This window comes from Pongo pygmaeus, chromosome 11, assembly GCF_028885625.2.
Source record: "Pongo pygmaeus isolate AG05252 chromosome 11, NHGRI_mPonPyg2-v2.0_pri, whole genome shotgun sequence".
NCBI classification, from domain to species: Eukaryota; Metazoa; Chordata; class Mammalia; order Primates; family Hominidae; genus Pongo; species Pongo pygmaeus.
Genome location: NC_072384.2, coordinates 58166661 through 58193579, shown reverse-complemented (window position 1 = coordinate 58193579; position 26919 = coordinate 58166661). Strand labels below are relative to the sequence as shown.

The 26919-nt window shown below is 43.9% G+C and overlaps 1 protein-coding gene across 10 annotated transcripts in view; it reads right to left on the bottom strand.

Moving 5' to 3' along the window:
* Positions 1-5203: 5203 nt before the first annotated feature.
* The window catches only part of PKP4 (plakophilin 4), a 231432-nt gene continuing 209716 nt past the window's right edge, over positions 5204-26919 (bottom strand). For 7 of the 10 annotated variants that reach the window (XM_054477302.2, XM_054477305.2, XM_054477307.2 and 4 more), the window contains exons 13-22: positions 25129-25246; positions 23498-23689; positions 23141-23314; positions 20038-20188; positions 16705-16900; positions 12864-12948; positions 12627-12744; positions 9759-9887; positions 7973-8046; positions 5204-6202 (exon numbers count right to left, since the gene is read on the bottom strand). In XM_054477302.2, coding sequence (XP_054333277.1) covers positions 5954-6202; positions 7973-8046; positions 9759-9887; positions 12627-12744; positions 12864-12948; positions 16705-16900; positions 20038-20188; positions 23141-23314; positions 23498-23689; positions 25129-25246 — 1486 coding nt within the window. In that variant the 3' untranslated portion in view covers positions 5204-5953. The remainder of the gene's footprint in view (positions 6203-7972; positions 8047-9758; positions 9888-12626; positions 12745-12863; positions 12949-16704; positions 16901-20037; positions 20189-23140; positions 23315-23497; positions 23690-25128; positions 25247-26919) is intronic. The other 3 variants (XM_054477311.2, XM_054477312.2, XM_063647495.1) reach the window with 1 other exon arrangement.

The following is a 26919-nucleotide window of genomic DNA, read 5'->3' as shown; positions in this document are numbered from 1 at the left end:
AACAGGCACAATCCAAGTCATAATCTGCTTGCTAATAATTTCCTTTTTGTGTCTGCAGCCTTTAAGGATTGTCCTGAATAAGGGTATTCATAACGACAGAGTTAAGTCAAGCCATTACACCGGGGCACAGCAAACTGCTATCATGAGGATGAATAAGGCTGGAGACCAAAGACAAGACTGATTAAAGGTTGGCGGAACTGATGAGTCCCAGCTGAGAAGCGTTCCTCTGTGTGGGTGGCAGCCCATGCTGCACATAGTCTCTGAGTCCCAGTCCAGTTCTTGGCACAGGCCAGCAAAGGGCAGCTGTGTATCAGTGGTGGAAGCTGCCCCATGGAATTCCAAACATCATTTGCATCTTTGCTGCCTGCTGACTCCCTTCCCAGTTGCACACTAATTAAAGACTGTTTGGTTCCTCCACAGCAAAGATGCCTTTGACCTGCCGCAAAGTTCTCCTTTGAATTCAAAGTCTGCCCTGCATTTGTAACATTAAAAAAACCCCATTAGCTGCTCTGCCTCTGATTTCACTGACCTGTTTGTTTTTCTGCTGACATCTTTCTGGTGCTTTGATGAAGGGGCTTTGCTCCCACACTCCTTCCTGTGGCTTGGGAATTACTGAGATGGGCGAGGTGCTTATTTACACATCTCTTTGGATCGTTAGGTAAAAGGGGTGACACACTTCTCACTCTCAGCAACATGTTGAGACAGGTGCCTGAGTGTTGCTTCTTAACTTACCTTCTTGTCAGCACACACCTGAATCTGTACAATCATAGCTCATCCAAAAGGACACCCCCGTAGCGCTTTCCAAGTGTATATTTTCCAGAATTCTGTTTAAACTTAACTTGGTAGGCTGTGTATAGAACTACAAAGGCATTTTGTGCTAAAATCTTTTGTGTAAGAAACTATGTTTTCTAGGCCAGGCATAGTGGCTTACACCTGTAATCCCAGCACTTTGGGAGGCTGAGGCAGGCGGATCACCTGAGGTCAGGAGTTTGAGACCAGCCTGGCCAACATGGCGAAACCCCGTCACTACTAAAAATACAAAAATTAGCCGGACGTGGTGGCAGGTGCCAGTAATTCCAGCTACTCAGGATGCTGAGGCAGGAGAATCACTTGAACCTGGGAGGTTGGAGGCTGCAGTAAGCCGAGATTGTGCCACTGCACTCCAGCCTGGGCAACAGAGTGAGACTCCATCACAATGAAAAAAAAAAAAAAAAAGAAATTGTGTTTTGTTTATGTTAGAGATATATGGATTTTTCTTAACTCATGGGAGACTAATAATCAAAATTTTGATTCTAGTTCATAAAACTAAGTCTCAGACAATGTTGTGTATTTCCTTACTGATTTTTGAAGAATGTATTTTTTTATTGAGGCAAATTTTATATACAATGAAATGAAGATCTTATGTGTACATTTTGATTTTGTTTTGTTTTGTTTTTTTTTGAGAGAGTTTTGCTCTTGTTGCCCAGGCTAGAGAGCAATGGTGCGATCTCGGCTCACTGCAACCTCTGCCTCCCAGGTTCAAGCAATTCTCCTGCCTCAGCCTCCCGAGTAGCTGGGATTACAGGCATCTGCCACTACGCCCGGCTAATTTTTGTATTTTAGTAGAGATGGGGTTTCGCCATGTTGGCCAGGCTGGTCTCAAACTCCTGACCTCAGGTGATCCACCCGCCTCGGCCTCCCAAAGCGCTGGGATTACAGGTGTCAGCCACCACGCCCAGCCTAATTTGATGAGTTTTGATCAAGGTATACCCCTGTGCAACTGCCACCCCGACCTAGACATAGAACATTTCCATCGCTTAGCTCTCTAGTCAATACCTAGCCTCACAGGCAACCATGATTCTGACTTCTACCACTGTAATTTTTCCTCTTCTTGAATCAGTCATGCTTTATGTTCTCTTTTCTGCAACTTTCTCCTGCGTTTCAGCAGCATATTTTTGAGATTCATCCATGTCTCTGTACTGTGGCTCATTCTTTTTATTGCAGATTAGTATTCTATTACATGAATATACCATAATTTTATCTATTCTTGGATATAACTTTTGTTTATCCATTCTTCTGTTGGAGATTTGGGTTGTTTCTAGTTTTTGGCAATTATGAATAACGCTGTTAAAAACAATGGTATTTTAAAAATCTAATAAGTGAATAGCAATGGCCAAGTTTTCAAATGTCTTTTCCTTGCAAGCCAGTTTGATAATGGAAATAAAACCACCATCCAATAGGTTTGGATAAGTGTTACATCAAATGTACTGCTGAGGCCCCCAAATGAGAGGGTTGCCTAGTGACAGATTTTGTTTTAGTGGCTTATATTAATAGGCATAGCTCACAGCATTCTTTTAGGGGGAGTTATCAGCCAAACCTAAATCATCACACACATCAGAATAATCAGAACTCAAGTTTCCCAAAATGAGGTTCATGTAACACCAGTGGTGGTAGACAAGATAAATTTTGGTGGTATGTAGGCATTTTTTTTTTTTTGAGATGGGGTCTCCCTCTGTCACCCAGGCTGAAGTGCAGTGGTGCAATCATAGCTCACTGCAGCCTTGACTTCTTGTGCTCAAGTGATCCTCCTGCCTCAGCCTCCTGAGTAGCTGGGATTACAAGTGCATGCCACCATGCCCAGCTAATTAAAAAAAATGGACATTTTTTATGTTTAATAGTTAATTGTTCATTTTTATGGTTACTAAAAAAGTATATGAGAAAACCATCACTTGCCCAAAGTTTACGGCAAGTGATGGTTTTCTCCTTTAGAGTAGTAATAGAGAGTCCTTTGGCAAATTTAAAGCAATGATGAAAAACACTTCGTAGAAGTTCAGTTGAAACTCGAATTATTAAATATGAAAACCACTGGCATTGTGGTTGAGTGTAATGCTAATGGCCCCTTACTGGCTGTATGATCTTCAGCAAGTTACTCTTCCAAGTTTGCTTCAGGATATGTTAAATGGGCTATTAGCACAGATGTCACACATGTGCTATGAGGGTTAGATGATAATGTATATGGTACTCTCAGCACATAGTCAGCAGTCAATAAAGTGACCTGTTGGTATTTCAGTGCAAGAATCAGCATCAGGTGGACAACCGAACACTGGCCAGGGATTAATGATTGAACAGTTACGGGACGGTGTGGTCATCACTTCTGATACTCATGGACTTCAAAGGACATAACCTTAAACAAGTGTACGCAGGCAAAAGACATACTCTGGCAAAAAGAAAAACCTCACATCTGACTTTCCAAGTTTAAGATCTCAATGATAACACTCCAAATCTATTCCTCTCTTCTAGGCAAACTCCGCACCCTAAACCCCAGCTGCTAAATTTTCAGGTCATGCAGCAGCAAGGGATGGAGGGAGAATGGGGAGTAGTACCAAGTGGCTCTCACTTGACTGAATGCTGCAATCACCCAGGGAGCTTTTCAAGACTATTGACGCCTGGACTCCACCTCTGTGGTTTTGAGTGGTCAGGGTGGGGTCTAGGTGACTCTTAATGTGCAATCAGGGTAAGGAAACCGTTGTTTAGCTCACTGACAGTGGCTGAGTTCAGCCCTGACCCTCTGGAACAGGGTGGAAGTGGGCTGAATTCTATATGCTACTTAGTGACGTAAGGACAGCAATAGTCAACTTTGTTTTAGCAGAGCTTGTTTATTCCCACACCTTGAAGGAATAGTAGGTTTGGTTTTTTCTTCAATGATGCACTTTTGTATCATTCAGGCTGTGCCTGCAGTTTCTTTTCTCTGGTCTCAAGGGAGGAGTCTTAAATGGCATTAGATCTTCTGCTCAGTCCCAGTGTACAGGCCTCTTTCTGGCTCTGTTAGGTCTGATTGGAGACCCAAGTGAGTTATTTTCAACCCAAATTTGGATCCGTTTTTGAAATGCTGCCTGTTACACCATTACCCCAAACTAATGCAGTCACTAAAAGAAAGTTATCGTCAGTTGGCTTGGGCTGGCTCCAATTCCCTTGTTTTCCTGATTCCCCAACTGAGAGCCTTCAGCTTCAACCCAGATCTGAAGATAGCACGTTCAGGGAAGTCAGTGATTGGAAACTGAAGTGGTTACGTCCCAAAAGTCCTGATGCCAGTTCCTCAGGAACATCTGGAGACCTCTGCCATCTAACAAGGGCTGTCTGCTGAGCTCCGCCAGGTGTGAGGCAGCCAGGGCTCAGTAGCTGGGCAGTTGACTCCACAAGCTGGCTCGGGTGTTCTTTGGAAGGCGCCCCAGAAGGGCTCCCGGCTTGCAGACCTTAGGAACCTTCATGCTCGCACTGGTATTTCCATTTCCCTTTGGATGCTAATCTTGGGCTGCTGTCCATTTGGCAAGAAAACACAGCTTTCTCTTGGGTGTCTTTCCATATAGTCACAAATGTAAGTACAAATGTTTTAATCTGTGATTTGTATTACACTTGCAGGGTATATTGAGCTACGACAACACTTCTGGGTTTGACTTGCCATGGGGGTTAGTTCCTAGTTTTCCTAGTACAGCTACAGGTAAACTAGTTCCTAGTTTTCCACGATGGCATTTAACCAATGTGGCATTTCCATATTTACACCAACAAAGATCCAGGAGCTAGGGCTGAAGGGTGGAAACTGCAAGACCTGAGAAGGCCTCAGACTTTGGGCCTGGTGCCCCTCATTGTCTCCACAGATGGAGAAATGCTCCCAAGTAATGCTGTGTGGTGCTATGGGGACCTCTGCCTACCCTACTGTGGGGCTTCTTTCCCCTACCCCATTCCTAATCCAGGAATTACTCAACAAGATCATAATTTAGAATTTGTTTTGATTTATTATATTGGTGCCAACCAAATAAATGCCCAACCACTGTTCTTATGAAGTTACTGAGTTCTTAAAAATGATGCCTAAAAAAGGTATCAATTTAGTTATATCAATTTAGTTATGGCCAGGCTGCCATATATAACTTTTCTTAGGTGAAGAGTGATGATATATACATATGGGTCTGAGAAAAACATGATAAAACCGTGAAGTGTACTAGATTTAAAATAGATTCCAAGAAATAAAAATACCTAGATTGTCAGAGAAGGAAAGTTCATAGCTTAATTCTTTGGTGTGGTCCATCTCACAAAGTATATATAAAACTAGGAAAAGTCCAAAATAGTTGGATATATTTAAGCTGTTTCCAACATGCAGTTAGATTTGTGTTTATTAAATCTGCTTTTCCATATACATACAGAAAATTTAAAAAGAATAGAGAACACATTTCCAAGGATGAAATTTCCACATTTATTTTTCTTTTATGTGCATAGAAAATGGCAGTGAAGTGTCCTATGAACGAGGCGAGGAATGGGCATGGCGCTGCGGTACCAGCCTGGATGTTGTGCTTCCAAAGTACACTATGCGTGGTGGAGACAAAGGGTGCTGCGGTTTGTTTTTAATTGCTCACAGTTCCTTGGGCTTCTCATTTGTTTTTGAAGTTGTCAGTTTCTTCAAATCTCTTTTCAAGTGACACTGCGTTACAAATGATGGCACTTAACCAATGTGGCATTTCCATATTTACACCAACAAAAGAAATTTACAAGACGTAATAGCATACAATCTTGACATTTAGTAATAGCAATAAAACATGGGCAATCATTTTATTTTTTCTGTACAAACTATCAGAACATAACTTTATTCACATTAAAAAAATCATCTTTAATTTGATTTGACCTACACATCCCCCATTTCATTTCACCCATTTCTCAAACCTCTCATCACGTCACCCACACCTTCACCAGACTAAAGAATCTATAAGTAATTAGATCTAACACCTAAATAGAGCTTAGAAAGTCCTCTCCCAAACGTTTCCTCACTTCCCTGATAATTCCTCAAAAAAGAAAAAAAAAACGCACTTCACTCATTCCTTCCACTTCACTTTCACATTTCAATCATCAAATCAGCAAGATGGACTTTTCACCTCAATCCAAACAAGGTTAGAAAGAAAGAGTTCCTCTGTTGGGCATCTTGATGCTACACCCATGAGTCTGGGGACCCTGGGTATTGTTCTGCTCTATAAGAAGGTCGTTTAGTGGAATAAAAGTCTACATAATTTGTGGTCGATTTCAGTCCATACTGTGTTGAGTAATCAGTAGAAGCTGGAAAGTGAACTCGGTCATCAAAATAAGGATCTTCATAGCTATGAGGAGACTGCAAATACAATCTGTATGCATCAAAGTTCTTTCTGTTGGAGTCATCTTGACTATAATACAGCTGTTGATGCTGTTGACAAAATGAAAAGGCAAATAAATAAAAGCAATTTTTTAAAAAGACGTGTTAGGAAAATTAATGTGGGCTTCCTGCTTCATTTTTTAAAGCAATATTCAATATTTGCAGCTTAAGGTTAAAAGCTGTTTCTGGTGCACACTATGTGTTTACTATTGGACTCTAAGGATTTTAAGCTGCATTCTCAGGCAGGCTGCTGAGTTTCCTGTCCTAAGACCTCTAGAGAAGCAGGTGCCTCAAGAGAGCCTGAGATCTCAGGGCAGGTGGCCCCAGAAACCTCCTCTCCTTACTGGAGGCCCTGCTGTGTGCTCAGCTGTGGAGGGACCTGTTACCTGGGCATGCCGAATCAGAGGATGGTCTTGATATTTGGTTTGACACAGGGGAATTATTAGCACATCACTAATTTAGTCAAGGATTGGGTTTCTGGGCCTTGGATAATTGTATAATTACCGAACCATCTTTTAGAACACTTACTTCAGATATGAAGATGGAGTCCACCCCTCCATTTTAAAAGATGTATGTGGCTAGGTGAACAACAGTCACACTTTGGAAACTCTGCTGTAAGTTGTAATATTAAAGGAATAAGCATTCTCAAGGCAGAAGAATAGTAAAATTAGGAGACACACATGAGCAAATATGGTTCTAGAGGAAAAGGCTTCCCCAAGCCAGGGCTAAGTCCATCTGTAAGTGGGCAAGGCCAGGCACACGTGGGCACCCACACAGGGCACACTGCTCTCCATTTCCTTTTGTTCGGTCTTAGCTTTGACCTCACATTAATTTCTTCAAATTGTGATGGCTATTATGTCTATGTTCTTGATTATGCCCAAATCCCCCTACTTAGTAAGATGTAACAAATTTACCACATAGGAACCAATGTCAGGTCCTGGAACTCAATGCATTCTAACATTATAAGGATTTCAGAGCTAAATTCTCCTTTCAAGCCAGAGTTATGATTCTGGTCTATTTTTCCTGACTGAAAAACTATAGCATAAATTATGAATAACTTGGAAAGTTCTTTTTCTTCCATCTACAGAGAAAAGATGACGAGAAGGAGAGGTCTTAGAACACATCCTTATCTGAAGGACAGGATACAGTCTTGTTTTAGGAAACTCCAGCTGCTCTGTGTCATTGAAAGGGAAGAGGAGAGACCAGACGGTCCACGTTCGCCACGGCACCGGGAAGGACCTGAGACTGACTGCAGGCCCTTCATGAAAGCAAAGCCTGGGTGTGTTATAACCGCCAATCCCACTCTCCCACAGTGAGGTCCATCCCGGCAGAGGCTGAGTCCACCTTGACCACTGAGACAAACAGACCTGGCGATGGACTCAGTGTTTTTAAACTGTGGAGCTTGGACAGGGAGGGGCGAGATGGAGAACGAGGTATACACTAAAGAGAACAACGTGATGAGGGCATGAAGTGTGCTTACCAACCTTCCCTCACCCAGAGGCTGGAAGAGATTTTAGAGCTTAACAGAAAAACAGTGGGAAAAGGACACTGCTGGGCAAAAGACATGAACTAAAAACTTCTTGGCTGTCCCCATCAGTGGCACGGTGGTCTCAGCAGTACCGATGTGGATACTCAAGAACGTGAGGCTACCGTGGAAATGCTTTGCTTAAACCACGGGTGAGTTTCCAAGGAGTGAAGATCCCCAGGGAAAGCATCTAGGACCCTGCCGTGTTGGCCCAGCTCTGGGAAGTCAATCGACGTGGACCCCTTACTGTGTTAACTGCTAACCAGCCTTCTGTAAAAATGATATTGCAAATTCACCTGTAGCCGTCTATTTTGTTCTCTTGCTGGTGAGGAATAGGAACTGATGTAAATTGGTGAAGGTTTGCTGGAGCCTGTAAGAAAATATTTTATGAAATTAAAACTAGTGCTTATTACTCTGGTCCATTAGGCTGGCTGGGTGGCCTCCCCTGCACTAGGGCTAGCACTGTCCCCAACAGGGCCTGTCTTCCCCAGTGCCAATGAGGGCTGGGAGAGGTAGCAGCTCAGGGTCCCTGGATCTGGCCTGGCTGCTGCTTACCTCAGGGCTGGTGGGGGCTAATAGCAAAACTATGGCAAAAACAGGCCGCGTGTGTTTTCCCAAAAAGCAATGCCAGTGCAGAGCCCATGCGCAAAGGTTCCTGCTCAAGCTCTGCTCATACGTGGGAGGGTTTCTCCAGCTGGCTTTGGACAGCAGCACAGGATTCTGAGCTGAGGAACACTCCTTTTCCAGGGCTCTGAGCTACAGCAGTGGGTCAGAGAGGAGAAGCAAAACACAATATTCGAACAAGCCCCATGCCTTCCAAACAACTGGGATTCAAAATCTCAGGTCAAGGAAGGAGAAACAATGGAGGCACAGTCTTGTACCTGGCATTTAAGGATGTTTTAATACAAAAGGAACTTGGTAATAATGAGATAATTGTCTTCAAAAGTCCATAGTAGACTCCTGATGATGTTACCCTTCCATTATTGTTAAGGCTAGCAAAGATTTTTATTTTTTTAATGAGGAAAATGAAACGTACTTGAGGCAAATTAGTTTATTGAAGCAAGCGAAGAAGATACAGAAGGGCATGCATGCTAAAGAGGCGATCTGTAAGATAAAGCAGGCTGCTGCAAATCGGAAGCAACCATGCACTTCAGTTGGTATGTGCATTTCCTTTTGCACAGAGCTTGGTGTTGAAATGTAGCATCTGCAATTTTCTGAGCTATTAATTGCCATAGTAACAACAGTCGATTAGTAAATAGTCCTGTGAAATCACAATTTCAAAGACAACAGTACAATGGAGACTGCTCCCCCAGCAGGAGTAAAGCTGCCACCAGCTTTTATTTATTTTTAATAGACAGGTTTGAGAAAAGAGTACTTTTTGTGGGGTAGCTCACACTGACTTATTTGGAACATCTAAAGTAGTTATAATCTGCCAGACGGTTGAGAATGGGAACAGTATGAAATCTTAGTAACCCTTTGGGCTGGTATCCTTTAAATAAATTGTATGCACAACTTTCTGAATAGGATATAAAAATATTAACACTATGTAACATTATTTTTGTTATTCTTAAAAAATAATCACTTTGAGAAGAATCACATTATACCTTTTGCTATTTATTCAAACTCTTCTCCATGAAAATGCAAATGAAATTGATCTCCATTCTCTAGTTTGAATTTAAGAGATGAGCCAGTCTAGAAGACGTGGCCCCTGCAAAGCGACACCGGGCTGACGGTTCTGATGCATGTGGAAAACACAGAGACTGCTCGAGCCAGGAGGGGACGGAGCAAAGGGACTGTGCCAGTGAGCAGCCAGAAATGATTTATTTGGATACAGCCCTCTTTTTATTTGTGGCCACCGTACAACTACATACATACATACATACAAACAAGTACATGCTTGTTTTACTTTAAACAAGCAGAAAAGGCAACAATTCCCAATGTAGGAAAGGGAATGACTAGAACATGGTTTGCTGCTGGGGGACTGTCTCAATACAAGCACAGGCTACTTCCCAGGCCACTGGCCAAGTGCCTGGAAATGCGGCTTTTCAAGAGACTGTATCACACACCCAACTGGCGTCTTACCAGGGTACAGGCCTTTATGTGTGGCATCCCCTTGGCTATTGTAATACTGCATAGGTGGCTGGGTCCTATCGTATTCAGAGCGAGGGTCTCTGATTCCTAACAGTGCTGGTGAGGAAGAGGTGCTGCCGACTGAAGGGAGAGGCAAAGGAGGAGAGAAAGAGGGGAAGAAAGAGAAATCACCATCAGTATCTGTGGAAAATCCTCTCCAGAAACACAAAGGTCAGTAACTAGAAATGACACACAACTGGTGCTGAAAATATCTCAGAGGTGCTGGGAGTGGAAGAGCAGCTAGACCCAAGTACCACAAGTGCGACCTGCATGCAGGCCTGCCACTGCACAAATCAGCAAAGTCAACACCGGGGCTCACTCTCAAGCTGGAGGGCAAGCTGCCCGGCTAAAGAGGCACAGTGTAGAGATCATGCAGCTTTCCCCACTAGTCTGTCTCAATGTCTTGACTAGGCCTTTGAAACTGAGTGATAATAACTTACTAGCCATGCAAGAGTTATACTTGTTATTTTATGATCCCAGTTCAGTTGCTTGCAAAATACCCACCTATTATCCTTTATGTATAGCTCTTCAGCCAACAGAAGTTTTATGGTGTGTTTTGATTTCTAATTATTTCTAAAATATCCACATCTCTAAACATGTTTGAATAAGAGCACCCATTCTGTAAAAATTTATAATTCTTTTTATGGTGATCAAGGAAACAATTTAAACCCGGTAAGCCTGGCTCATTAGGAAATGCACATGGTGCTAAGCTCTGACCTCGGAAAGGCCCAGAGGACTTTTTTACCCCAGCTTCAGCCAACATCTAATAACACCGTATCTATCCTTAGGACTCTTTTTGGACACTTTGGCACAGAAGGAAGAGAGAAACATTTCACATATTTTTTTTCTTTTTCTCATTAAAAAAATCATCTTGCTTCCCCTAAAGTTAATTTCAAATAAGAGTGGCCACTTATTCACTTGATACACTCGAAAGCAACAGCCCCCCAAACCTTGACACCAGTGGTTTTGCATAAATTGATGCTTTCAGAGGAAGACTGACAATGAAATACTTTTCCTAAAAAGTCATCTCACTGACATAGGATTGCTCAGTGTTAAACATGTAAGCATGTATGGACAATGTCTATGTGCTGCTCACCTTGCTTACTTTCCAGAAGGTAGGACAGAAAGCATACCCGCCTGCCTCCAATGACATCAGCAAGGCATCAGACATGCCCAGAAGCAGATCCCACACTAGTGTGAAGGGATGAATTATCAGCCCTTAGAATAACTGGAGAAGCAGAAGTGGAGTATTCCCTACCACTGACTAGAATCCCAAAAGGCACCTAGGAATTTGAATGGGGCTAGCCAACACTGTCCAGCAGGTATATTTAAGGGGTCCTGAAAACAAGGTCACTATTCAGTAACTATGTGCTAATGATCCAGGGGTGTGCAATCTTTTGGCTTCCTTGGGCCACACTGAAGAGTAATAATTATCTTGGGCCACACATAAAATACACTAACATTAACAATAACTGAGGAACTAAAAAAAAAAAAATCACACAAAAAAATCTCATAACGTTTTAAGAAAATTTACAAATTTGTGTTGGGCCGCAAAGCCATCCTGGGACGCATAAAACCCATGGGCCGCAGATTGGACAAGCTCGTACTAATCTAAAATTATCCTTTGCTTGTCTATGTGCCTTTTGTTATAGAGCCACACCTCTTAATTTCCCTGGCACCTCTATTCCCAACACCCTAAAAGGTTCTGAGCATTTTTCTAAAAGCAAGCAGTTTCAGGCTATACCTGGGAGCTTAGCAAGGATGTTAAAAACCAGACACGTAGGTTTCTTTCAAGAAAGCAACCCATAATTTAAAAACTAAGATATATACCATACACAACAAGCACAGATAATTAAAAAAAATTCTAGTTCAAGAGGGGACATCCAATTATGTGGCAAGAACCACTGGCCATGTATATTAGTCTTTTTGGCCACATCTGTCCACATGAGAAATAAGACTGCCAGCAGTAGCACTGCTGAATGAAACAGATAATATTTAAAAGTCCAAATGGGTGATTTAAAGCCAAATAAAAATAAGATACTTACTACTTTTCCTTTCTCATTTTGGAAAGAATTAGATTTATAGGACTGATTGGCGTGGCAGTAATAATCTGCCCTTACATGTGAAAAAATTTAGTCTGAATCTCAAAACATTCTTTCCATCAAGTTAAACATTACAAAGAAGTAGGTAGTATGGTTGCCAGGATTCCCAACTTAAAAATCAAAAGGAATTCCTACAGACCCAGCCTGTAAGGCCTGCTTCCATTAGCAGCAGATGCTGGGAGTCTGCAGAGGAAGGAGGTTTAACTGGAAAGCAGGCAGCTCTCCCAGGTTGCGGATCTGAAGACCTTAAAGGTCCTCTGTTAAAGGACCGTGCTTCTAAAAGGTTTCACTAAGAAAACTTAAAAAAATTCACTTTGGAGGAGATTCCAACCTTATGGCCAGCTGGCATACAGGGCAGCCACTTTCAGGCATAACCCAGTGCGTCTCGAAGTGTGGCCCTCCACTCTCGGGCACCCCGATCCCCTGTCCAGTCTGTCAACTGCAGGTTTCAGGGCCCCTTCTCACACTTAGTGAGGCAGACTTGAGGGCAGGGCCTGGGGCGCTGTTGCTGATGTAAAATTGTACACACTTTTAAAAAGGAAGGAAGAAAGTGGGCTTGTGCTTTATAATGGTGTGTGATTCCTACAGAAGGTTCTCTGCTGCATGGGTAGTGTTGGAGATGACAGGCTTAACCAGCTTATGTTTGATCTTCTCTGGCTGGGGAACAATGTTCTGTCAAACAAAGGTTCTCGCCAAGGAGTGGTGTTTTCCCACTGACCTGACTGAATGATGGGTGACATCTGTTGGTTGGTGGTAGACAAGGAAGGATGTGATTTGAATCGGTCTCGCTCCAATGTCGACACAGGTGTAATAAAATGGTTCTGATTCCACCCATCCTGCAGAGTTAAGAGAAAAAGAAACCTCTCAAAATGAATAATGACATTTCATTACAATAAATGATTATGAGTGTGCTCTGATGAATGCTAATTATGCCAGAGCTATTCTTGTAGGTTACCTTTTTATAAATGCTCCGGAGGTCCCGATATTGCCATAATGTATTCAAGACCTGGGCTGCTGCCTTCACCACTTTCAGAGATGATCTAGGGAGAGAGCAAGGATATTAATGAATGTGGGTGGCACAGCCTCAGCCCCACTCAGAAGGGTGCAGGATGAAAATCAGTGGCCAACAGGCCATGGCTCTCAGGGCCACAGGGATGGAGGCTACTGCAGGACACAACACAAAGGGACCAGGTGTGCCTGGGAGTCGATCAGGTTCGGAACTGACAAGAGGTGGCAAGAACTGAAGTGAGGCCATCAGGCAGTGAGCTCTGTGGAGCAGCTGTGGCCGGGACGAACCTGAGCTGAGGATCTCTGTAGGTGTCAATCCCAACCTCCCTCTGTATCTTTACTGAGGGCCACTGATCTCACTGGGGCTTTGGGATTCGTGCAACCGTGACTCTACATTCTGAGTGTCTGGAGACCCTCCCAAGTGAGTATGTTTTATCCCTCCTTCTTTATTAAGCCTTCATCTAAATACCTCCAATGCCTTATCATTCATACCTCTAAGTAGACTAATGTGTGTTCTAATGTTGAATTTGGAAAACATGGTCACAGATATTATTTCCCCTCTCTGAGGACATTTTGCAAATGCTGGTGCTCTGCTTAAGCATAGCCGACCACGAGTCACTGGATTCACCTTGGGAGCTGCTGCTGTAAGTCAGTGGCCTCACCAGTAACTGAAGAGGGGACTTCCTGCCTCGGCTAAGGCCCTCAGATCTCTACATTTGGGTGGTACTCATGGGCCAGTGCTTGCAGAGCTAGCCCTAAGGACAACTGAACTCTTCTATCTTAAGACTCCATTGACAGTTTGACTTCAAATGTATACACCTGATTTAAAATCTGGTTTTCTCTTCTACTCCTTATCTTCCCAATTAAACTCTCATGAAGTGGAGGAGGGCAAGGGAGGGGAGCAGGCGGTGAGCTACTTCCTCAGCCCCTAACAACAGAACGTGGGTTGCTAATGATTCTGAGGGTTTAGGTGAGCAGAGCCAGGTAAAGCCAATCCACTCAAAGTCTTTCCAACCTTTTTATTTCCAAATTGGACTATGGAACAAGCAATAGCTAAATACCCCCAAAGAAATAAACACAGATGAAATTTCAGGCACCCAAGACAGCCTCTGGAAGACAGATTTAGGGGAGCAGGGCACTTGCCCCACATAGCCACCCTGTTCTCAGCTGGGCCCGGCCGTTGCTGCTTTGTTCACCCGTCTGTCTTTAAGTGCTAGGCAGCAGGATGAGGCTCAAAAGGCAGATTCCACAGCTGCCTGGGAGGATGACAACTCAAACACTCGACCAGGCAAGACTGTGCCCGCGATATGCCTTGACAAAAACAGACTACATATTTTCAGACACAAATTCCATGAGCAGAAACCTGACCCATGAGAAAAGCAAGGAAGATTCTTTGCTCTCCTTTGCAGCAAAACTCCTTGAAAGAGTTATGTACTTGCATCTCTAATTTCCACCATCCCACCTTCTCTTAAACATAGGGCCTCCATATTGTTACATCCGAAGGTCAAGTTGCAGTCCTCATCCTGAGTCACTGTATTTCACCTTGGGAGCCGCTGCTCTAAGTCAGTAGCTTCACGGGTAAGTGCAGAGGGGATGCAGTGCCCTGCCTTGGCTAAGGCCATCAGATCACCACGCTGGGGTGGGCCTCCTATACCCCTCATTGGTTCTGCTCCAGCCCCACCGGCTTCCCTCTGTTCCTCAAGCACACGAGGTCCTCTAGCTTCTCAGGGCTCTCTCACTTGATGTCCCCTTTAACTGAAATGCTCTTCCCCCAGGGAGCTGCACTGTTCCTTCCCTGCCTCCTCCAGCTCTATGCTCAAAAGGCACGGTCTCTGCAAGGCCTTCATTGACTAGCATCCCTCTCCCCAGCATGGCCCACCACCCGCCCTGACATTATTATGCGCCCTGCCCCTCAGCACCACCCACCATGCTCCATGCGTTTCTGTTCGTTTGGCACCTTGTCTGCGTCTACCTCGCCCCTGGAACGTAAGCTACCTCGGGTGGGGCTGTCATGCGACCTGTCTGCTACTGCAAGCCCAGCATAGAGAACAGCGTCTGGCACACAGCAGGCAGGCAGTAAGTACTTGTGAAAGAAGTTAAGTGTGTGGAGCTAGAAGACAATTTGATTTGGTCCAGGACTTTCCGAATCTCTGGTTTTGAAAAACAGATTAGACTGGGTAGCAATTTTCTTAATATGCAAAGGTTCTGGCACTGGCTCAGCATCTCAGCCTCTTCTTATGCTGCTCACAAGTGCAGGCTGTCCAGCGACATTTTAAGAGCATAAGTGATTACGGTACCACTCACTCCCCTTCCCAGCCCTCCCCACCCACTATAACCATTTATTACTAATTAAATAGAAAAAAATACATTTAAAAAAAGGACTGAAAGGAAATATCATTACTGCTGATAGGTGTGGTTTCTGGGAGATGAGAATATGGTTTTAGATTATTCTTATATTTTAGAAACTCCTTCAAAAGTATAAAGATGAGATGTAATGTGAGTTCCAGCACTGTCATTTGGCCAATTAATAAATATTCACCAAACACCTGTTATGAGCAGGCCAGGCTTATTCTAGATGCTAAGGATATAGCAGTGAACCAAAATAAAAATCCCTGCTATGGAAGAGTCAGGTATAAGAGGAAGACGTAACTTCCACAGCAAGGGGAAATCAGCGCTATGGAGAGAGCAAAGCAGGGGGCTGGGGGAGAGGGCTGCCATGGTACTGTGGCTCAGTGAGGTTGCTGTCCTGCTGTTCTGAGATGGCACCAGGCATCCTACTTACCATTTCTCTGATCTGATACTAAGGCAAACTTATAGTCACTGCTACAGCTCCATGACAAGCAGCCTTCAATTTTTACCACTGATTCTCTAGTCCTTCCTTCCTGCTTCATCAGTGAGGTATCATGCAGAAGCAAAGGGAAATGCGCCATCCAAGCCTGGGGCACATCCTGAGGCCACACAGCAGCCCTGCTGCAGAGCAGTAATTTTAATACTTTCTGGGTATGTGGCAGAAAACTCAATTCCAGAACTGGGGATTCGAGAAGACGTTCTTGCAGAACAGGCACTCAGGCCTGGAGCAGAGAGACAAGGGCACAAGGGAAATGGTGCCCCCCAGATTTTCCTCATCCTGGCATTTCCAATTCTTCCAGGAGTTGGCACGACCGGTTGTGGCTTTAGGGACTGCTATGGTCTGAAAGTCTGTGTCCCTTCCAAAGTTCATATGTTGAAATTCCAACCCCCAAAGTGATGGTATTAGGAGGTGGGGCCTTTGAGAGGTGATTAGATCATGAGGGTAGAGCCCTCATGAATGGCATTAGCATCCTTATAAAAACAGGCCTGAGACCTCTCCCTCCTCCTACCATGCAAGGACAGCTGAAAGGCACCATCTATGAACCAGAATGGGGGCCCTCACCAGACACCAAATCTGTTGGTGCCCTGATCTTGGATTTCCTAGCCTCTAGAACTGTGAGAAATAAATTTCTGTTGTTTATAAGCCACCCAGTTCACAACATTTTGTTATAGCAGAACAAACAGACTAAGACAGAGACAAATACCAATGTAGGAGTGAGGGTGTTACAATAAAGTGAAAACCAAAAAAAGGCCCCATAACAGAAAACACTTCTCCCAGCATAGCAGGTTGTAAGTGCTGGAGACTGCTTAGCTTATCGGCATGTAAGAAATGCAAAAATAAATCCTTTCCAATAGGAAAGGTATCCTCAACATAGGCCTCATCACAGGACAATCTCAGGAATAAGAGCACTACTTGCACCTCCTTGCCGCAGACTTGCCTGTCGCCCCTGCCTTTGGTTATGTTCACCAGCTTCTCTATGCCTCCCGAGTCGGCCAGGGCTTTCGCGTTCTCCATGTTTTTGCTGGTGACCTCGTGCAGAGCACAGCAGATGGCTGCCATGGTCTCATCAGACAAGACACCGGGGCCGTTGCCGCCGGGGAGTCGGTTGACCAGGTCTCGCATGGCGTATTTGCCTGCCAATGGCAAAAGAGTAAATTCTACTTCCAGAAGGTACTAGGTTTTTGTTATTGTTATTCAGATTCTGGTGGTATGCAATCTTTTAAAAATAAAACCCCCAAAGAGACGATAATAGGGGAAAAAACCAAAACCCATGGCAAAGAAGAAAAGGACAAATGTCATTATAAGAGGAAAGCTAACATTTATTGCAACGTCACTTGCAGAAATGATTTATTTATAAAACATTACTGCCAATTGCTGAAAGCAAATGTAAATCAATGCGTAAAATTGGGTAGACAAATCAAGTTGCTTTCATTCAAGTATTTTCAGTAACATTGAGTAATGAAGGAATTATAATAGTAAATTTTATTCTCAATGGAATTCCTATGCATCACAAATACCTCAATTTCCTTAGAGCTTTTTAAAACTTACCTTTGAATCTGGACCAAGTCAGGCTGCCAAACAATACTTTTCGTTAGATCTTTCTGGATCTTAATGTATAAACTGGGTACAGTTATATATTTTTGTGTATAGAGCTGAGGTGTACAGCAACTCATCTGACAATGGTGGCAACATGTTAGTTTCTTTAAAAGATGACACAAGTAAAAGTTCTGGTATTAAAATTATAAGTATGTTATCTCCCAGGAATAATGCAATAATAATGAAATTCTTGCTAAGACAAGGCGAGGGGAGTTTCACAGTTATTGAGGTATTTCTTTATAGATACTGAATTTTTCTTATTCCTCTCCAAAAAGAGATTACCTCTAGCTTTTTCAACTTCGATTATCAACTGACAAACTGTAAGTGCACGACAAACAAAAGAAATGAACTAAAGTGCAAGTAAACATCTTCTTAGTTTTCCCCTATGCTAATAATTGAGTGGATGTGAAATGGGTTTTTTAAAAAGGCCTGTTTATATACAGTGGTAAGCAGAAGAAGACAGGTCTCAGCTACATGCTGTGTAATGTACAGCACGTCGGAGGGAAGGCTCTGGCTTGCTCACAACAAACACTGCTATGAAGAGTGGAAAAACAGTGCTGACACTGTAAGGCCACAAGATAAATGTGGTTTTCAGAGCAGATGATAAGTTAGCTCTGGTGATTTTGAATACTCATGAATGACCAAAAGGCCCATGACATGTAATTTGTCATTTTGCTAATGCATAACTTTAAATTGCACTCCTGGGGGTTAGGCTGAGGCAGCTCACTCTGCCTATGAATGAGTGAGCCTGGCGGTCCCCTCAGAACTTGCAGCTCCAGACAGCAGGGTGGGTCCCACTCAGTTGAGTATGTAGTAACTTTTATGAAGTGATAAAACTTTGCTTTTTTGTGAAAAATGGCTCTGAAAAGAAAGTCCTTTGCTAGTGCTGATGATGAATGTGAAAAAAGAGGGAAGAGGTCAGAGAAGGGGAAGTTTCCTAGGAACTGAAGCACTGGGTAAATTAGAGCCAAATACTGAATCCAAGAGCGAGGCAGATCTCACAGGAAGACAGGAATAGGGAAACAAAAAAGACTGATGGAACAGTTCAAGAGTGCTCCAGCCGGGTTAAAAAAAAAACAAAAAAAACTCATCACTGGAGAGGCAGAAGGCCAGTGGAAGTTAAAAAGGGTTATTCACAGAAAACAAAGAAATGCACTGAGAGGAAGCCAAGACTTGGAACACACATTCCTCTTGCCAAAGGTCTTAGCACTTCACAGTACCAGCTCAAGGCCTCCTGTCTACCTGTGTCTTTGTGTTGTGAAATATGACAGGCCACAGGATATACGTGTCAACCATTTATTTTTTAGCATTAAAAATGCCCAAATTATACATGCTTCTTATAAGAAATCCAAACAATATAGACATAAGAAAAATAACTTTAAAGAATATCTCTCTTTAGGGACCTGAAGGATTTCTGTAAAGGAAGTGTGGGAACTGAGAGATATGGCACATCTACAAGAATCAGGCATGAGCTGGACCATGAACAGGGTGTGAAGGAACTTCCTTTCCTCTCCATAGGGGGATGGTGTGTTAAGAGCAGGTTAATCTGGGCAACAATTCAAAATAGCAATTCTGTCAGGCACTGTGTCAAGGGCTTCCATTGTAAGTCATCACGTTTAATCCTTACAGCAACTTTTTACGGTAAACATCATCGCCCTTGTTTCTCTCTCCTTCTCTCATGGCAGGTGTATTTTAAGTTTACTATAGATTCACATGAATCCACATAAGATCTTGTCCCATTTCCCCTCCTTCTCCCCTGACCTGTCACCAGCTGTGGGGCTTGGCATGGAGCTCTCTCATTTCCTCTTTACAGCAAACCCACAGTAGGAACAGCAGGCATCAACAGCTCCCCTTCAGAGATGAGGAGTTTCCTTTCATTTCCAATCTAGATAGAATTACGGAGCCTGAACAGGGTTATACAGGACACCCCAGGTTGCATGGCCAGTGAGCAGCATATCCTAGGAACGAAGCTCAGGTTTATGGGGGTCCCTGATGTCTTCTTTAACCCGCATCCTGCCTAGGATGCGACAATGCCACAGAGGCAAGCAAGCTGCCTGGGGTGCGGAGCGTACAGAGGTCCTCACTGTTTGGTTTGTGCATGTGCCAACCCTACCTTGTACAAACCTGGGAGTAAAGGCCTTCTAAAATGTTGTGCCTTTGGGGTCTTGCTTAGCTCACCCTAGTCCTGCCCCTGCCCTGGGTGGAAATGATGTTGGGACAGTGGTTCTTCTCTGGGATAAAGATTTATACCAATGTGAGAGGGGAAAGCTACAAAACATTCATGTGATTTTTTATTTAGAGTATGGTAGTGTTGGTGAATTAGCAGGTATCAGTCCAAAAATTGGAAAGGGAGATTAAGATTTTTTGTTGCTCAGGATATAGAGAACTCTCTTAGAAATGAGAGACACTAACCCTAATAGTGTTGTAAGGTACAACTAAAATTGCTGGCCTTTCTGAAAATTTACCTTCCCTAATCAATGATTAATTAATGAGCTTGCCTCCTGCTGAAAAAGAATGGTCACAAAGCAGGAGTACTCAAATATGCCAAGAAACTGGAGACTAGGGCTCAGCTGTTAATGATTTTACAAGCCATGTATTTATTAATCAAAAGAAGAGTTTCATGAATTTTGTAGCTGCTCTCACATTTACAGCTCATCTTGTCACCAGAACATACCTATGAGCTCCTTGTTGCGAACATCTAGTGCCATATTCCTCAAGGCAGTTGCCACGGAAGAAACAACTCTATCGTTATCCATTCTCAGAAGCTCCACAAGGATGGGGAGCCCCTTTTCTTTTCGGACGGCCGCCCGGATATATGCTGCAAACTAGCGAGAAAAATAAGGCAGGAAGTAATATAAAACAGAGTTCCACTCTCATATGTTACTGTCACCTAAAAAAGATGTTTCCAAAAGATGAACTAATAGACTAAATGGTTTCTTTCCAATTGAAGATCAAATCTGTGGTGTCAGTGAAGAGAAAACCAAAGTTGGGGAGAAAGATAGGCTGGAATGACTGATTTAAAAAGAAATCCCAAAGCCTGAAAATCTCAAACCACCATCTGCCAGATATTTTTGTGCAGAAAAGAGAAGGCAGTGATTACTTTCTATCTCAGATACATAAACATGATTAAGGAAGGATCGTGTGTTTTCTTTGCAGTTGGTCCCCTGCCAAACCCAGAGGCTATAAATAGGATGGCAGAGACAGTAACCCATCAGCACACATGAAAGGAGAACCTGTCTCCATCAAGTCATTTTTTTTCTATATTCCCTGCAACAATATTTCGAGTTCAGTAACCTGTCAAAGAGATTAGCTGGAAAAATCCCTTGCCTCAGAAGAAAGGGAATTCTCCAGAAACATCCAGCATCATAATTCATACAGCCTGGTGAAAAAGTATATTTGTGTGCAAAATGCATTCTCACTCAAGATTAGTTAGCTGCTGATGCTGTTTTTTAAAAATCCATAGTCAAGAAATTTTTCTGTGACTATGAAGCAACTCTGTACTGCGAGTCAGTTTGTATATCTTATAAAATGGAAATGAGCGCTAAGTCATCAGTGAAACAACCAAAAAGAGTAACATTAGAAAACGGTTCTTTAATCTTGTTTCCAGCTTTGAGCTTTAATTGACTTTTTCAACCAATGCAAATCATCTTTCAAATTTTAGGGTAATTGAAAGATGCTGCTCATAAAACATCTACTTTCCTGCTGTGACCAAGACATTAGGACAGAGATCTACCAGCCCTTTGTATTATTTCAAACATTAAAATATGTGATTGACCATCCAGTTTCTTGAATACCAACAGAATATTTTAATAATACAAATAAGAGGGAAAGATGCATTTCAAAGATCCTATTTATATTCTGCATATGAAATGCATACTCCTATTTTTCAAATCACATGAAATCTATGGGGGGAAAATGAAGTACATGACTCGTTACTAGGCAAAGCACTCAGGCAGTTTTATGAACTTCTCTCTCTGAAACCTGCAACAACAGAACCATCTCCTTCTGTCTCACTTGGAGACCTACCAGCCCAGCCCAGCCCAGCCCAGCCCGTCTCCCTTCTGGAGAACTACAGTCATCGCGGCTCCTGAAATAGCTTCTTACTTGATAACATCTGTGGCCATGATTATCTCATTTTCTTAGTGAAGGTCCAATATTTTAACTCACTATTGAAATTGCTTAGATATAATGTTTATATTTTAAATGAGCTTTGCCATCTAACTCTCTCACTAAATGATCCCAGACATGAACTTCTAAACAACTCAAATCACATCGATTCCAATTACCGTCTTTTTTATTATCATCAAATGATCCTCTGGTCACAGAAGCTGAAGGTGAACGCTGTTCTACAACATAAATGTTTATAAATACTTATGTGCTGGGAGTATCTCACTAAATCGTCACAACCACTTTATAAGGCAGGTATTAATATTCACTTTGTTTTAGGGAGGTGGAAACTGTGGGCAGAGCCCCTAGGCTGCCAGACAGTAAGCAGAGTGGCCTGGATTCAGAGCCAGCACTTACACACTGAGTCACTGGCACTTTAACAAAATAACCACACCGGCTTAGCACTAGACCATAGTTATCGGTCTATATTCAACATAGTGGCCACTTGCACGAAACAAACCAAACCTAGGCTTATCAATGCTTTTCACTATCTTGAAAACACCATCACCAAAAGATTCTCATTTTGGGGGGTTAAGGTGGGAGAAGAAGCCCACAGCAAGCATTGTAGTAACTCTACTAAAATACACCTGTCAAGAAATTACTAGAGGTTGAAAATGTCTCAGACAAGGACTGTCTGGGAAGTTGCTGGGGGACATTTAGAAAGTTCTGAGAACTTGCTTACAGTGGTAACAAGAGGAAACTGTCTTCAGTTTTCATAGTCATACATTTGCAAAAAGATGCAGAAACCTTAGACACAGGCATGTCTGTAACCATCTGAGAGGAACAGAGGTCCTCTATCCCTCCCCAGTGCTGCCCAACCTGTGTTCTGTTCTGCCACCCAAGATTTCTCACCTTTGTATTGCTGCACTGGCTCCCAAATCCAGTCCCTGCTTCTAACTCTCCCTTCCTCGAATCCACCTTTTGCACTGCCATGGAAGTGGGTGAGCAGTGATATTAGCCCGTCTCTGTCACTCATCTGCCCAGACTCTTTCGGTAGTCCCTCCTGTGTGTAGGTTAGGATTCAGCTCCTGAAGTTTGGCCTTCAGGCCTATCCATGATGCCTGGCTCCATTGTGGGCCCCAGTGAGCAGCCAGTAGTCCTGGCCCACACTGTCTTCTCTGCACCACAAGACTGTCCTCCTGTAGTCCCTGTTATCTGGATGGCTCCTTCCACACCGCAGCCTCAGCCTCTACAGGCTTACTTTCACTCATCTTTAGAGATTCTGCCAGGCAGCATCCCCTTCAGGAAATCTCCTCCATGTCCTTACTCCGCTCTTTTCCTGACCTTCCCTTACACTGTGTGGCTGGGTTAGATGTCTTCTTTCAGGACCCCACAGCACACACATCCTGTAGCTTCTACACTGTGCTGGCACCGTCTGTTTTTCTCACTAGCCTTCTGTTTCTCATAGTGAGGGACTTGTATTTATCTTTGTATCCCCAGAGCAACTGCTTGTCTCCCTTTTTTCCCTTTACCTCCTTCACAGACAAACTAAGTAACTGTGACCCTTTCACCATCAGGGCTGATCTGACTGAGGCAGAACATATACATATAACATTTCAAGTTAGTTTGCAAAGATGGAAAGAAGTGTAGATAAGCGGAAGTCATCCTACCTTCCAGTTGCCAGCAGAGAGGTTCTGGAGAGACCCGGCAGAGCCTTCCAAGGTGGCTGGGTTGGAACTTTCTGCTAGAAGAGTCAGATATGGTTTTACCACCGATGGGTGCCACAGCATCTCAACCCCTTTGGGGGACTTCGACAATCCTGGGATAGGACCAACTCCATCCCACTGAAAGACAAACAGCACACGTTAAATGGAGGCAGAATGAACACGATCTCCAATACTTGAAAACATTCACCTTTGCGGGACTCAGCTATAGCTACGCAGAAAATTTATTTTCTTGCCAAATATGTGATTCCTCACTCCCAGAAAAATTAAACTTGAGAGTCTCATATCAAATAAAATGCTAACTTGATCTTCTTGCGGAGTCCTCTTTTTCTTTTTCTTCTTCTTCCCCCAGCAACTTGGCTCAGAGTCTTTGCTGGGAGACTCTTTTCCTAGTAAGTCATCCAATTCGTTCAGTCCCAGTAACCGGGCCTGGGGCACCTCCAGCTCCAGCCGATAGGACAGGTTCCTCAGGGTGCACACGCAGTTCTCCACCGTCTGAAACCCAGCATGGCGTATAATTAAAAACAACTCGGCACATTAGAGCAAAACACTTCTGTACTGAACACTACAGACAGGAAATAAATGGGAAATATGAAAGAACTTTTTATTTATGAGAACTTGAAACAATCTGAAGAGAGAATTATGATTCTAGAGTGTTTGTGGAATACCCAGATGACAGGATGCAGGGCCCTTTTCAGTCCTGCTGAGGATTTGACTTTATGCCAACCGAAATGCTTGAGGCTCTGGCCCAGTGTTTCTCCTCAGGGCTGCTGCCATGCAGACTGCACCCATGATGCTTGAGCCTCACTTCTCACTACGCAGATCCTTGGCGTGAAAACAGATGCCCCAATTCCCTCCCTGGGGACAACCATATCCCCAAGTCCTATGTCTGCCTCCTTCTCAATCTCCCAACTCCACCCTCCTTTTGAGCCATGTTCAGCAGTGTCTTTCCCTGCTGACATTTGCCTTCTGTACGTGGTCTTTTGTTCCCTAAAAGACTGTATCACACCTCTGATTGGGAGGCCAACTGTCATTTAACTGAGTGTCTAAAACCAAGTTCAGCATTTGCCTATCTAGCAAGCTTCCCTTTCCAACTTGCTTACTCCTCTCAATTTCATCTGTGGATCTCCTGGTTCAATAAGGCTCAAACAAAAACTGGCTGTTCCCTTGCACTCCTCTCTCTTCTCCCAGGCACTCTTCATCCTTTTTTCTCTCAGGCTCACCCTTGCAATCCAACACCTTCCAATGGCCTCTCCTAGTCCAGCCCATCCTGACACCAAGTAACTGGCCCGCTTTGGAAGTCCTGACACTTTCAGTCCCTCTTTCCTGTTCTTTCCACTTTCCTCGGCCCCCAGGAGGATCCTGGATGGTTGTCACAGCTGACAAATGATGAGCAGAATGCCGTGTACTCGGGCACAGGAGGGAGAGGGTAAGGGGCTCATGCTGGGGACAGACCAACCACAGGGCAGCAGCAGCAGGAGGGGGTGTAGAGAGGTGCAGCAACAGTTAGTGCTGGGGGTGGGGACTGTGGACTGCACCGCAGCCAAGAGGGCAGAGAGTTTGGGGGGATTACAGTGCCTCAACCAGGAACTTTTAGTCAGTAGATACTCAAATACTGATGGCTCTGATTCTAGTGCAGATACAGAATTGGAGGAAATAGCAGCATAGGCACCACCCTGAGAATGAGCCTAGGGGAACCAGAGAGAAAGGCTTTACCACACCAAGCCACTCTGTTCTCACGGTTCTCAGGATATTTTCTTAAGTTGCCACGTCCTTGCCCCTGTAATTTTGGAGACGTGCCCTTTGATCTGGAGAGTGGCCTCCTGAGGAGGACAGGATCCGCAGGTCAGACAGAACCAATGGCATGCAAATAGTGGCACTGGGCATCATGGTCACCTGCCACCACGCCCTCCTGCAGCCAGGCCGGCACTGACCTTGCTGTCGTAATCGGATGTGTTCACACACGTGTGGATCACATACAACAGTGAGTCCACCAGCCCCTCGCAGGACCGCATTTGCTTCCGAGCTTCTTCCCCCGCAGAGCTGAGGTTCCTAAAGGGGTGGAGACAGGAGGAGCTGCTGAGATGAACCATGCACTCATCAGCCACAGGGACTTACCTTAAGGATCTGAGAGAGCGAACAACAGGTGGCAGCCACTTAAGAGGTTGGAGGAGGCACTGGGGGCTTGCATGGTAACATCCCTGAAGCTCACAATGATGGCCCACTCCCCATTATCCACACATGGAAGGGAACCTGCACATTTGGTCTGTATCTCTCTCATGATGTGTCACTTTCTAACTCCTTCATGTAATTCTTTAGGGGCATATTCTCCTGAGCTTCTTCATATGTAAAAGGGGGAAAATAACAGTAACTACCTCACAGGGTTGCTGTGAAGAAGAAACGAGTTGCTACATAGAAAGTAATTAGAAAAGTGCCTCCTTCCCGGAAGGTGGCCTGCTGTCAGTCATGGTGGTGGCTACTACTAGACATGCTTCACCTCCCTTGTTAGGCCAGAAGCTTCTTGCAGTCCCCTGGGCCTAATGTAATATTTTGTGTGCAGTAAGTATGTGGTCATTAAATGTTTTTTGGATGAACAGAGGAAACATATAATTTCTTGTATTATAAACATTTCAAGTTAAATATAGATATTTGCTTATGCTAAAACTTTTCTGATCTTCTCAATTATAAAACACCCAGAAAACGGTTTTGTGTCTAAATTTTTTTATATCAATTTGCCCTCATAAATTGATACCAAATAAGGATCTATTTTATGTCCCATTAACAATGGTTCTAGGCTAACTGTAAAATTATGCAAATTGAGAATTTGCAAAACTGCGACTAGATGAGGGGGCGGTGGAATGGCGGCTCTCATCTGCCCTGCCTCTCCGCAGCACTTTCCTTTTCTCCACCAGCTTCTGGGACCCCACCTGGCTTCTCTCTCACCTCGCTGCTTCTCAGACTCATCTGCCCACGGGCACCTCCAGGAGTGCCCCAGGTCCTGTCTTGTCTTCATCTTTGCACTCTCCGAGGTGCCTTCTGCTCCTTGTCTTTAATACAACCTATGGACCCATGGCCATAGGTTGGCACACATCTGCCTTTAGCCCTGACTGCTCTCTAGAATTGCGGATTCTTTTCTCCATTGCTTTCTTGACACTGGCACGTAGACAGCTAATTAGACTTCTCAAACTGGACATTGTCAAAACTCTGAGCTGCTCACCCTTCCAAGCATTCTTCTCCCTTTCCCCCATCAACAGCACTTCTGTGCTTGCAGCTGATCCAGCCAAAGGTCTAGGTGTATCCTTATTTCCCCCGTTTCCTCGCTCTTAATATTTGATCTATTAGCAAGCCTTGTCAGCTCTTCCTCCACAAAATAACCCAAATCTGCCTACCTCACCCCAGCACCTGGTCTAGGCCACTCTCACTGTTTGCCGGGATCTCTGCAACAGTCTGATGTTCCTGTCTCTACTTCTGCCTGTACTCACTCTTCCACACTGCAGCCAGAAACAAGGCCCACTACTCCACTGCTTAGAACACTCTGATGGTTTCCCATGGCACTTGGAATAAAATGCAAACCCCATCTGACTTAACAAAATCCTATATAATCTGGTACCACTCTGCCCTTTGCTCAGTAGGCTATGGCTGCAAGCTCATTTCTGCTCCAGAACCTTTACCTTAACCGTTCCCTTGACTGGCCTATGACTCTTGTCTTCCCCAACACCACCCTC